A 13,815-nucleotide genomic window follows, 5' to 3' on the forward strand; every position below is an offset into this window, starting at 1 on the left:
TGAAGAGTTACAAGCAAATGTTCTTTTAACTGATTTGACTGACGAAATGATGAAATTCAGATCGATGACTAAATAATGAAATAGCCATTAATTGAATGTGTTGCGTTGATGTTTTGTACCATCAAGAGAGAAAAAAATAAGGTGGGGTGTTGGGTCAACTTGCCCCAGCGGGCATCTTTCCACATCTAATTAGGCTAATTATATTATCATGAAAAGCTACATCTTCATTTACACCATTCTCCAGGGTGAATATAGAATAACCTCTTTATACTTTGGTTCCATGTTCCCACGTTTTTCAATACAATAACACGGTTTGCTGCTGATGTTTTGTTACTTCGCTCATGAACACTAGTGACGTTGCAGCCAGTGTGCGCGTTCTCGTGGAGCTTTTCCGGTGGCGTTTCCTGTGTTTGTAAACTGACCTGGGCTGGAATAAAAGAGCGAAATTGAGCAGTATTAAGGTAAGATTCATAAGCACTATGTGTATCGCTTCAATACAAATGATTACTGTTGTTGTTTTATCTCTCGGGATGATGTGGTCTGGTGCGCTTTTACAGGCCTCGAGAGACAGATTGGATTATAGAGAGCCATATGTACACGAAACACATTATCACACATGAACGCGTTTTAAATAAACTCCAGCTCGAACTAAAGCACACATGACTGATACGAGGCGTGCGGTGACATGTTTAGAGGGGTTCAGGTGAAAAAAGCTCACGAAAATGTAAGGATTAGTCGTGTTAGATGAGGATTGTTTGTTTGCGGGGGAGTTTTTAGTGCGAACATCAGCGCGCTGAGATGCTTTTCACATGCATGTGTGTGTGTGTGTGTGTGTGTGTGTGTGTGTTATTCTTTCATCTGTTCTCATGCATTAGGCTACAACATGCATGGATGTCTTCGGTGTTTGCTTTTTAAACGCATAATTAAATGGTTATGCATGTGGCAGTAGATGTAGTCGGTCTATGTTTCCCACAGCACCTCACTTTGTGGCTCTTCCATTAGCTGAATACTCAATCATCTCCATACTTCATGACCTGAATTAGACGTGTCAGATTAATGAGCAGGGTTGAGAAATATTGATCTCAATCCTTTGATTTATATATGCTCCCCTTTTTGAGGGGGCTTGACACCTCTAATGACGAAGAGTGTGCGCACAAGGACTCTTTTAAAGGGATAGTTCTCTCCCCCCCCCCCCCCCCCCCCCCCAAAAAAAAAACCTCATTAATTACTCGCCCTCATATCATTCCAAACCAGTAAGAATTGAGTTCATCTGTCCCTCCATTGACAGTCTATGCAAATTTTCTGAAGAGTCTCGGTCCCTTTATATTATGAACAGATTTAATTTAAGCTTTTATTCACATACAAACACTAATCAGCGAATGTAAATAGAAACTCAACTGAACCTGATTGATACACGAGAACAAACCTCATTGGTTCTTGCGGAAACTGCACAACACAAGAATGAACCTCATTGGTTCTTAAAGAAGCTCAAACGTGCTTCGTAACACAAGAATGAACCTCATTGGTTCTTATGGAAGCTCAAACGAGCTGCGACACACAAGGATGAACCTCATTGGTTCTTGCGGAAGCTCAAACGTGCTGCGACACACAAGGATGAACCTCATTGGTTCTTGCGGAAGCTCAAACGTGCTGCGACACACAAGAATGATCCTCATTGGTTCTTGCGGAAGCTCAAACGTGCTGCGACACACAAGGATGAACCTCATTGGTTCTTGCGGAAGCTCAAACTTGCTGCGACACACAAGAATGATCCTCATTGGTTCTTGCAGAAGCTCAAACGTGCTGCGACACACAAGAATGATCCTCATTGGTTCTCGCACATCAAGCGAAGCGTGTTTGAGCTTCTGTTTAACACAACTGTGCTTTTGAGAACCCAGCGTGTAGTTGATCCTGATAAGTGCTCATTGTCACAGATACAGGCCTAAACACGAGGGCTTTCTTTTTCCATGAGGGGGTTTGGCATCAAGACGGCTTTGTTTCCAGGCAGACCGTTAAAGAACACGACACACACATCTCCCAGAAATCCTGTAGAATTCAAACAATCAGAAGACTACTTTCAAACTCCTGAAGTGTTTCCAATTGTCTATCCCATATGCGTCAGGCTTTCATCCAGCATATTTGGGCATTAGACCTAGCAAAGCAAACTCCCTTTATCCAAAGCATTCTGGGTTTAAGTGCTGCCTTCAGTGGATGAAAGCCTGTAATTACTGTTACCCACTCTGATCAGTCTTAGAACTCTTGCTGTTTTTTCTTTGTGAATGTCTCATGTTTCTACTCTAATTCATCTTTGTCACCACAAAGAAAAGACATTGCTGCCCCATGATAGAGTCCGGTGAGACTTGTGTGACACTTGGTCCGAACTGACGTCTCATCTACACATCTCGCCTGTCTCTCAACCGCTGTCTGCCACCATGTCACACATACCCGGCAGCTCGGTCCGGGACCACATGAAATGGGTTAGTTCTCTTCGCGTTTCATACAGGACGTGCATGTTTTTGTCCTAAATTGACTTTGCTTTTCACTTTAATTCAAGTTACAAATCCCTTAGTGGAACATGTTGCCAAATGAGTTTAAAGCAGTACGTGAAATAAAGTCTTTGACATTGAAGGTAAAGCGGTGGTTTAAAATAAATAAGGCTGTGCAACAATTAATCGCATCCAAAATAAAAGTTTGTTTTTGCATAATATGTGTGTGTGTACTGTGTATGATTATTTTGTATATATAAATATACACACATGCATGAATAAATGTAAGAAATATTTTCATGTATATATAATATATAATATATCATTTGTATTATAAATAAATATAAACATTCTATATATAAATAACACATTTTTCTTAAATATATACATGCATGTGTGTGTGTGTGTATTTAAATATACAAAATAATCACAGTACACACACACATATTATGCAAACACAAACTTTTATTTTGGATGCGATTAATCGTTGCACAGCCTTAAAAATAAACCAGAACTGCACACATATTTAAATTCAATAAATGTTTGTTTTAATTAGTTATTCATGCCAGGGTTGGAAGCATCCTTAAAATAGGTACAGGTCATTTAGGTTTGTATTTGTATGTGTATAAATGACATGTTGTATTAGCTTTATTCTATGATTAGTAGGTTTTTATTTTATTTTAGAAAAGCCTTTCTAGGGACCCGAGATGCAAATTACGGATGCTATTACTCTCGATGAGCAATACATATTTTTTCAGTTTCCGACTGGAATCATGTTTTTTTTGTACTGTCCCTATATAAATAAACTTATATATAAAAAAACAACAACAGTGCTACATAAAGTAAACACTTCCAACAACAGCCGGTCTTATATTCTTGGTTCTGTCTTGATGTTGTTTTCTTAAGGCAGGGCTGTTAGGTTGTGAAGCGGTGTTGTCCAGCATGGCTCTGATGCAGGCCAGTTCCATGGCAGCTCCTAAGAAGATGATGTCTCCGCTGGGTCCAGCTTCAGGACACGGATCTGCCCAGAGTGTACAGGACCGTGGGACGCAAGGACACATGCTCTTACCAACGGGCATGACCTGTCCTCCACTGGTTAGGAGACCCCTTCAGATTAGTGTACAGCTGCAAATAGGTTCTTTTGTGCCATCTGTAAAAGTTTACAAACTTCTTATTAACTAGCGATAGACTGAAATATCACTCAGGCTGATTAATCGTCATTTTCACATTTGGCCGGTCATTTTTCTATATCCAGCAAAGTGATTCTCACAAAACTGTATTTTCTGCTACCTTTTTTCAAGGTAAATTTAGGTGTCTTCCAAAAAAAAAAGAATAGGCTGCAAAATTACACCAAATGATATAAGGAGTCTATACCTAGTATGAAATAAATTTATTTTTAATATTTTTTTTTTCACTAAGTAAACTACAAATCCATATTTACTGACACAACGCTTGAGGCTTACTGATATAAATATAATTAAACTTAATTTGGAGTACTTAAATTCTTTATTGCACGATGCACATTTCTTAATATTAAGCCTTAAAATGTGTTCACTATAATAATCACTATTATTAATCTTCAGAATATGACAGAGCTTGTGTTTTAAAGCTAAACATTCACTGGAATGAATAATTCACTGAAAACTGGCTGTGTCACTCACTGTTCTCACATTGTAGATGCTCAGTTCGATAAGCTCCCGACTTCTAAATCATCTAACTGACGTAAATTACGTAAATTTTGCTCGCTTCATTAATTTATGTTCATTTTGAATTTAATTGAGTGCATTAATGTTGGCAGCCCTAATATATATAAATAAATAATATGTCCGCATGTAATTTGTGGGCTCTGTAAGTTTGGATTAAAAAGTGTGTAAAATACATCTTCACATTCAGCAAATTTCTGTATGTTTTATTCTTTTGAAAATTGTACATGTCCTGCAATTTGACATTCTAAATAAATTTAGCTAATAACTATATCAGTATATTTCTTTAATAATTACACAAGCATCTTTAATAACTTCTTATTGTTTGAAAGACTACAGGGAATATTGCACTTTTGTATTTCATTTTTTTTTTCACCACAGGACCATTTAAAAGCTGTCTAGAAATGATTATTTCTCTTAAAATATATGGTGATCAGTTTCAGTGCCTAAGATATAGGTTCAATACTTAAAATATTGATAAAAAAAAAAAAAAAATGTCCATGGGCACGTTATGCATCATCTACCTAGTAACAGCCTGAAGCCTGATGACCTCTACATACAACTAATGTGTGATTATTGGCACAAAATAAACTTTAAAATGCACTCATTCAGATTGTTAGCAGAATGTTAAAATGTATTTCTGAAATTTTATAGAGTTGCATAATAATTCCGAGGTGGTAATTCCTTCAAAGGTTTGTAATAAATGTGTCTGTGTGTCCGTAGCTTCTGCGGAAGGAGGGTGATTTTACAGCTCCTCGAATGCTGGATGAGAAGGAAATGAGACCCAATGAAGACATGCAGCTGAAGAAAAAGAACAGGAAGTCGGGAACACCCTCAAAAGTGAGAGAGCAGGACGGGCAGGCGGGGAAGGTCAGTGTGTGTGGGGGTGGCGTGTAGTGTAGTGTGTCACAGTCCTGTGAAAGCATTGCCCGTCGGCCACAAATCACACAAAGTTTACTCGAATGCTCTGCTTTCTGTGAGACGCTTGAGTTTTGCAGTGTAGTTCGGTCGCGTTGGAGGGTTTCTGAGAGTATTATAGAACATGTCTGTACTGGATATGACATTGCAAGCATTTGGACGGTCTGACCCTGTATGGTAATGGTGTGTTTGTGTTGTTGTGGGGGAGGAGATGGCTGGTTTGGGTCGGGGGGGGGTGGGGCGTCTGTAAGGGAGGGGAACGCTGAAGCACAATAACGGTTATTGTGTGTTTTCATGGCAGCAGCATCTACTGTGATTTAAAGGGCTCTGATGTTTTAGGAATAAAGCAGATCTGTTTCATTGTGAAGTTTGTTACTTAAAGTTTAGGTTCTTTTATGTTTGGAGTTGATTTATGATGTTGTTTTTGTGTATTCATTTAAAAGAATGGTTAGTCTAAACATGGAAATGTACTAACCCTGTGTGTGTGTGTGTGTGTGTGTGTGTGTGTGTGTGTGTGTGTGTGTGTGTGTGTGTGTGTGTGTGTGTGTGTGTGTGTGTGTGTGTGTGTGTGGTTCAGGTATTTCTTACTTGTCCCCACAAGGATATTTAAAACCAGAAATGGTTGATCTTTTGGGGAATTTTTTGTCCACAAATAATATTGTAATTCTTTCTGGAAATAACTTAAAAACAGTATAATTGTCTGTTTTGCTATTGTTTTCTCCCTCCTTGGATTATCATATAACTGTCAGTGATATAGATTCGTAAGCAATAAATATAATTATGCCTTTGTAGTAGGGATGCACATATACTTTTTAAAAAAGACTAGAGTATAATTAGGGACACTTTTGGGGACTCACACAAAACTTGTATTTTAGTAATGCTGTTTTTTTGTTTTTCAAATTAAATAGTAACTACATGGAAAAGAGTGATCAGTACATAAAATAAAAAAAAATGTCTTCCATTAATTTTCCTTGTAGGCGGTTGTGGATGAAAATGGAAATTGTCCACTTTCAAAAGTCCAGAAGAACTTCATCTGTGATCACTGCTACGGGGCCTTCAGGAGTGGATACCACCTGAAGAGACACATTCTCATCCATACTGGTATGAATATCACAGCTTTATGGACTGGAAGTATTACTTACAGTAACAAATACAGTACAGGCCAAAAGCTTGGACACATTACTATTTGTAATGTTTTTGAAAGAAGTTTCTTCTGCTCATCAAGCCTGCATTTATTTGATCAAAAATACAGAAAAAAATTTAATATTGTGATAAATTATTACAATTTAAAATAATTGGTTTTCAATTTATTATACTTTAAATTATCATTTATTTCTGTGATGCAAAGCTGAATTTTCAGGACCATTACTCCAGTCTATCACATGATCCTTTAGAAATCATTCTAATATGATGATTCATTATCAAATGTGGAAACAGTTCTGCTGCTTAATATTTTTTCATAACCTGTGATACTTTTTTAGGATACTTTGATGAATACATTTTTTTTTTTTTAAAGCAAATGTTTTAAAAATAGAAATCTTTTGTAACAACAATATACACTACTGGTCAGTATTTTTTTTTCTTTCTTTTTTTGAAATTAATCAATACTTTTATTCAGCAAGGATGTGTTAAATTGATAAAAAGTGATAGTAAAGAAGATTTATATTATTAGAAAAATATTATAATTTTTTGAATAAATGCAGTTCTTTTTAGCCTTTTATTCATAAAATATATTAGGCAGCAGAACTGTGTCCAACACTCATAATAAATCACAATATTAGAATGATTTCTAAAGGATCATGTGATAGACTGGATGTCACATGTGACGCTGAATTTAAAGTATAATAAATTGAAAACCAATTATTTTAAATTGTAATAATATATCACAATATTAGATTTTTTTTTTCTGTATTTTTGATCAAATAAATGCAGGCTTGATGAGCAGAAGAAACCTCTTTCAAAAACATTAAAAATAGTAATGTGTCCAAACTTATGGCCTGTACTGTACATTCATGGATTATCCACATTTAACCTCGTTGACACACATCCACATTTTCACACTTTTATCATGTTAGATTTTGGTCATTTGTCAATGTGTTCTTTTGTTTTTCTCACAGGAGAGAAGCCGTTTGCTTGTGCCGTGTGTGACATGAGATTTATTCAGCGTTACCACTTGGAGCGACACAGCCTCACTCACACTGGTACGACTTCTTCCTCTTTGCATCTTCGTTCTGACTTTAAACAGTGCCTGTTACCTTCAACATTGGTGATTTGACAGAAGTAAATAATGTAGTTTTAATTATTTGTATGCGAACAATGAATTATTGGACTTTTGTGGTTTATGCATAAAATACCCAAATGTCCAAATACCAGAAGAGAGACACAGTTTTCTTAAAGCTGCACTACAGAAGATTTCATTATTGAGAAAATACATAACAAATAAGTGTTCAAGTGTGACGAAACACAGCTGATGTAAAATAACTACTCTGCAAGTGATGTGCAATTTCATGTTACTGTCACAGATGGTGAAAGTACGGAAGCTTGTTTCTGAAAATTAAAAAAACATAATTGCGACTTATGTCACAAATCAGACCTTTTTAACAGAATTGCGAGATTATAATTTGCAATTGCAAGCTTGTATCTCTAGAGCTGCACGATTAATCGTTAAAAGATTGTGATCTCGATTCAAACACCCACGCCATCTTATTCCTAAATGACAACGATTCGCCTGTGTCTATTAAACCTTTGACAAGTACACACAGCGAACATTCAGATCTGTGAGAGAACAGTTGTCATGTTTAGGTATGAAACAGCATCACAAACAGTCTTTTCAAACACACAGTATCATTATTTCTGTTACAATAATGCAAAATATTACAAGTGCTGGGATAAAAGTTCATAGTTCAGATATAAACACTGATGTCTTCTACAGTAGCCATCAAAAAGTAAATCATCTTCTGCACGTAACTGGAGGCTTCAAAATACTTATTTTATTTTGTTGTCTGTTCAGAATCGTGATCTTTACTTTTCAAACAAAAAATTTGTGATTGTCAATTTATCCAGAATCGTGCAGCTCTACGTAATTCTAAATCTTTTCCTCACAATTGTAAGATATAAACACGTTATTGCGAGAGAGCCTGAATTGTGAGATATAAACTAGCAGTTAAAAAAGTAGTTGCAACTTTTTATCTCACAATTCTGACTTTATTTCTCCTTGCAATTGTGAAAGTTATAATTGTGAGATTAAAAGAAACTTTCATATGAAAAAGATGCCAAAGTTCTGTAGTGCAGTTTTTATGCCAAGTCTGTTTTTTTTAACCCTCGTTTAATGACTTCTGTACCAGAAACACATTTTCATCGAGCAAAGATTAATGAACACTGTGCGAAACTTGACTTTTGAGCATTATTCTGAAGTAGGCATTAAAGCAAAGATCATGTCATATATCTTAAAGCAGCTAAACCCTTGCGGGTGTATTAAGCTTAACGTTTGTTATTAGCAGGGTTTTGATTCTGTGTAGACGATCATTGAATTTGCCACTCTGTGCGTTTAGGGGTGAAGCCATATGCTTGTTCCATGTGTGACATGCGGTTTTTCCAACGTTACCACTTGGAGAGACACAGCCTCACTCACACTGGTATGTGTCATTACATTGGACATTATTTCAAAAACTATCCTTCAAGTATTTGCTTTTACACATTTTAAACATGAAATGGAATAGTTTTATCTTTGTTTACATGAGCTTACAAGTCTTGCACACAAATCACATCATGTTGTTTTTGATCTATAAAAATCCTGTAAGCTGCTCTCATTAGTCTTTTCAGTGATATAAACCCAGAATGGATACTCCTGTTTTTAAACAGAGTCACAAATCATAGCCATCTACACAGAACAAAACCTTGTTTCTTTTTAAGATTAAGGATTTGCTTTCACGCCAAGTACAATGGCACAAAACACAAGTGTAAAATGCTTTCAAATTGTTGTTGCACTAAAGCTATTCACAACACATACTAAATGTCTTTGTTTTTTAAGCATTTGAGACATTAGAAAGTTGACCCAGCCTCTAAATAAAAAGTACATTTAAAGTTATGCCAGGAATACGTTTCAATAGGCTTTTAGAAAAGTTTCAGAATAGTTTTAGATATATAGACATCCATTAAAATGGAACCTAGTATTCTGCTAATCTGACTGCCTACAGTTTCTAGTTAGCAAAATGGCTGTACTTTTGAGTAAGTTATCACATTATGTAATGCAGACAGCTTATTGACATTTTGTTCTGCGTTTAGGCGTCAAACCATATGCTTGCACCATGTGTGACATGAGATTTTTCCAAAGATACCACCTTCAGCGACACAGCCTCATTCATACGGGTACAAGTCATCTCTTACCCATGTGCCGCTGCTGTCTGCATTGCTTTTGTTTGTTTCACTGCCATTTTTGAACCATGCAGTGTTACGCTCACTCTGCAGTTTTAAAGCTTTCTGCTTTCGCTGAGAATTCCTGCACACGAGCCTCGTTGCTTTTTTAGCATGCTAGATATCGCCTGCATGACGTCTGCTTTGTCTGTGAGGCAATCACAAGTTCATGCTTCATAATTAATCTTCACAAAAAAACACTTTTCTATTTCACCTCTATATTCCAAAGGGGCCCTGCTGATCTTTGTTCTAACAGCTAATTTCCATGAACAAATGTATGTGATTACGGTTGGGTTTTGCGCAGACAATGTTAAGTACTGAAGGTACACTCAAGGTATGGCTCCCTTCAACATATTGTTGAAGAATGACATCTTTCCTATTTCCCTCCCAAACGCCACCATTTGAGATGAATGTTTGTGCATTTCTACTAGCGTTGTCAAATGTACCGACTTTGGTACCAAATTGATACTGAAATTGAACAAATTTGACGATACCAGCATTTCCCTCTAACGTTTTGAGCGCTGTTGAACGGATTCTTAAACTCCTCTGATTGGCCATTGTGTTCACGAGCTCAACATATGTCTCTGATTGGCTACAATGATCAACGATTTAAAAACATGTTGTAAATAGACGTCTTTGACACTCTTCACCGAGCACTTACACATACACATTGGGAGCGTTTGAAAGCGGGCGTCTATCAGCGTATATTTTAGGGATCCACTGATAGACGCCTGCTTTCAAACGCTCCCGTGTGTATCTGTGTAAGGGCTTGGTGAAGAGCGTCTGTTTACAACGTTTTTAAAGCCTTGATCATTGTAGCCAATCACAGCCATATATGTTGAGCGTGTGAACACAGTGGCCAATCAGAGGTGTTTAAGAATCCATTCAACAGCGCTCAATGCTGGTATCGTCACATTTTTAAAATGTCAGTACCGACTTGGTACCGAAGTCGGTACTTTTGACAACCAACCGTGACCAAATTTGAATTGGTCTGGTTGGTCGCAGAAAAAACAAACACACACGGGAAGTGGCGAAGTCGCACAGTGACACAATGTTAAAATGGCTGGTCCATGTGGTAATTATATCGGACAGAAAATCCAAAGTGTGGGATCATTTAGAGATGGTAAAGGATAAGCCTAAAAAGATGACGTGCAAACTCTGCATGCAAACGTTAGCTTATCATTCATTTGAAAGTTGTAGTCTAACGTTAGCCACTTTACATGGCCGCTCTCTCTAAACTTTAAAGTGAACCTAGATAAATTTGTGCTATTATTAGGTGCATATCCAAGTATTCGTGCAGAGTGTGGAAGCGCGTATTCACTGTACTGCAGAGATGAGAGTCAGCGTCGTCAACTTCATCTTTGCAGCCGACACTGACTCAGAAAACACTAATTATTGTCATAAACATGCGACTAGTCGACATAAATGTATGACTACCAGTCGCATAGGAAAATCTTTAGTTGGGGCAGCCCTAATTTTTACAGTGCTATCAAAATTTCACAGTCCAACCCTGGCAATCATTGTTCATGTGGATTTTTCATATTGAGTCTTAAAAGCTCATTGACAAATTTCATAGTTTTACATTTGAAATGGAGCAAACAGTTGCCAGTCTTAAATTATATCTTCTGCACCCCACTTTATTGACTTAATGCCCAATTTGGGCTCGGCAGTATGGATATGTATGTATCGTTATGATGGTATAAAATGCCGCAACAGAATTTTCTTTTTTGTGTATACTGTGGTTTGCAAATATTCGTGGACGTGGCTAACTCAAGTTTCATGTACACATAAACACGGAGAAAGATAAACGCAGATCAGGAGAGCTAGGATTGGGCAAGATGATGAGATTGCAATGATATAAAATGTCAATAAAAAATGTCTTAGAGTGAGTTTGCGCGAGTACCGAATTGAGTTACCTTTCGTGACTAATTGAGCTTGAATGGTCAAATACACACAAAATTGTCAATTCTGATTGTAAAAACGAGTGAAAAACGTAGACCGTGTTCAATCAAAACATTTCTTTAAAGCACAGTTTATGTCAGTTGTATTGTTTTTGTCTTGTTGTTTGGATTTTGCATCTTTCTTTTAAATTTTAATAATAAAGATAAAATAACAAAAACAACAATGAAAATTCTGGGCCGAAACCGAAAATTCAGGATGCACTTGGCTGAAAATAAATAATAAATTGATGCTAGGTTAATTAATCAACACCTAAATGGCTAAAACTGAGTTGTACAAATGTTTAAATTGCACATAAGGCACTGTTTAATAACAGAATTGTATCTACTCCTGTTTGTTGGTGAAATATAAACATTTAGATGACAATAAACTGCAATAACTTGTTTTCATGACAGATTTATTTAATGTATGTTTGAATAAATCTGTCATGAAAACAAGTTATTGCAGTTTATTGTCATCTACATCTAAAAGACATCACTATGCAATACAGTGCATATATTTAGCAAAATATTCTTCTCTAGAGTTATTTTTTTTCTATCTTCCTAATGAGTTTATGGACATTGAATAGCTGAGTTAAATGTAAGGTTAAGTGACATTTTATGGCCTACAAGCTGTTTTATTGAAGTCTTTCCTCTGTTGAAACACTGATTGAGCGATTACATGAGACTGCATTAATTTCAGTAAGTTGTGATGTATTTGCCAACATGCCTTCTGACGTTCACCCTAGTAGTAACGTGGAGATGAGATGATCAGTTCATGTGCGCTTTAGATTTAAGAAACCGTATCATTACTAATTAAAATCGAGAAATCAATTTTGTCAATCTATAGCTAGTGTCCACACAGCTGACATGTTTAACTGTTGTGACTTGGCCACGTTTTGTGCACAAAATACTTAACACTGTCAAAACGTATTGTTTCAGTCCTTGATTTCGGCCCTCCAAAACCATTTCTGCCCGAAAATTTCCAGCGAAATAGCATGAAATAAAATTCCTAATGTTGTAAGACTCTGGTCATATCGCCCACCCCTACTTCCAATCATTCATCCAGTTTAATCAAGTCAACATCCATCCTGGTGTGTAACACCCACTTCACAAAATCAATACATTTTTTGATGGATATTATCTTTTCTTGTTGAATATCCTATTTCACTTATTAGCACATGGGTTGTGGGTCAGCGCCACATTAAACTGTGTAACCATCTTTCATGTGCTTTCTATGTGCCTGCAAGCATCTATTGCGCTCCATTCTTGTGAAGCATGCGAGTAATGTCTAGCTCCTATATTGACATAAATGTGTTGCATATGCATGGTTTAAATCTGACACATGATTTGCTCTGTGCATTCAGGGGTGAAGCCGTATGCTTGCTCCATGTGTGACAGGCGTTTTTTCCAACGTTACCACCTGCAGAGACACAGCCTCACTCACACGGGTATGAGCCGTCTCTCCTTACCCTTTTGAATTGTTCTACCTGACTACACCGATGCACAGCTTAGCACTGTTGCCAACTTAACAGACATATATATTCAGACCTATTTTTTCCCCCCAACTGTTGCCTTTGCAATACAGACAGTTTTACATGTGTATTTTTTTACCTGTTTGAAACTTTCTACAAGATTGTAAACAGAGGGGAACATCCAAATGTTTCCTCATGTTACTAAAAAGTTGGCAGCAATGCTTTGTACACATTACTTTTTATAGTTTATACAAAAGTTTTCAAATATAGGTTTGGCTGCAACAAACTCGAGTTTGGCCATAGTTACAGACAATGCATTGGGGTGTTGGACATACTGAAAGTTTTTACTCATCAAAACGTAACACTCCGGTACTCTGTGTTTAGGGGTGAAGCCGTTTGCTTGTTCCATGTGTGACATGAGGTTTTTTCAGCGTTACCACCTGCAGAGACACAGCCTCACCCATACGGGTACGAGTCCAAGGGGGCAATGCACATTAAAGCATATTAAACACTTTATTCTGCAGCCTTCACTACAGACATGGCAAACACACTCTCCATGGTTCTCCATGTGCATTATGGCTTTTTTTTTTTTGCCCAAAGGGGTAAACATTTTCATTTTCATTGCACCAAATTTTCATTTCAAGTTGCACCAAATTTATTTAATAGTACTTGTCCCCATAAACTGTTACTTTGTTTATTTAGGGGTGAAGCCATTTGCGTGCACAATGTGCCCCATGAGGTTTTTTCAACGTTGTCATCTCCAACGACACAGTCTCACCCACACGGGTATGTGTCATGTCTTGAAATCGCTGGCCCATTCTCAGGGAACTGTGCCATATCCCGGCACAGCATTGTTTTAAATGTTTTTATTTAAAGAGGTTTC

The 13,815-nt window shown here is 37.0% G+C and overlaps 1 protein-coding gene across 20 annotated transcripts in view; it reads left to right on the forward strand.

Annotated features, from left to right (window-relative positions):
* Positions 1 to 306: 306 nt before the first annotated feature.
* Positions 307 to 13,815, forward strand: part of znf740a (zinc finger protein 740a) — a 32,711-nt gene continuing 19,202 nt past the window's right edge. For 7 of the 20 annotated variants that reach the window (XR_014202072.1, XM_082156466.1, XM_082156484.1 and 4 more), the window contains exons 1-11: positions 307 to 461; positions 2,323 to 2,477; positions 3,393 to 3,581; positions 4,913 to 5,059; positions 6,085 to 6,208; positions 7,225 to 7,308; positions 8,659 to 8,742; positions 9,392 to 9,475; positions 12,825 to 12,908; positions 13,317 to 13,400; positions 13,635 to 13,718. Coding sequence is in view for 19 of the 20 variants with exons in the window: in XM_082156466.1 (XP_082012592.1) it covers positions 2,433 to 2,477; positions 3,393 to 3,581; positions 4,913 to 5,059; positions 6,085 to 6,208; positions 7,225 to 7,308; positions 8,659 to 8,742; positions 9,392 to 9,475; positions 12,825 to 12,908; positions 13,317 to 13,400; positions 13,635 to 13,718 (1,009 nt within the window). In the remaining variant the exon portion in view is untranslated. The remainder of the gene's footprint in view (positions 462 to 2,322; positions 2,478 to 3,392; positions 3,582 to 4,912; positions 5,060 to 6,084; positions 6,209 to 7,224; positions 7,309 to 8,658; positions 8,743 to 9,391; positions 9,476 to 12,824; positions 12,909 to 13,316; positions 13,401 to 13,634; positions 13,719 to 13,815) is intronic. The other 13 variants (XM_082156479.1, XM_082156468.1, XM_082156473.1 and 10 more) reach the window with 9 other exon arrangements.

This window comes from Leuciscus leuciscus, assembly GCF_965113295.1.
Source record: "Leuciscus leuciscus genome assembly, chromosome: 23".
In the NCBI taxonomy this organism is placed as follows: domain Eukaryota; kingdom Metazoa; phylum Chordata; class Actinopteri; order Cypriniformes; family Leuciscidae; genus Leuciscus; species Leuciscus leuciscus.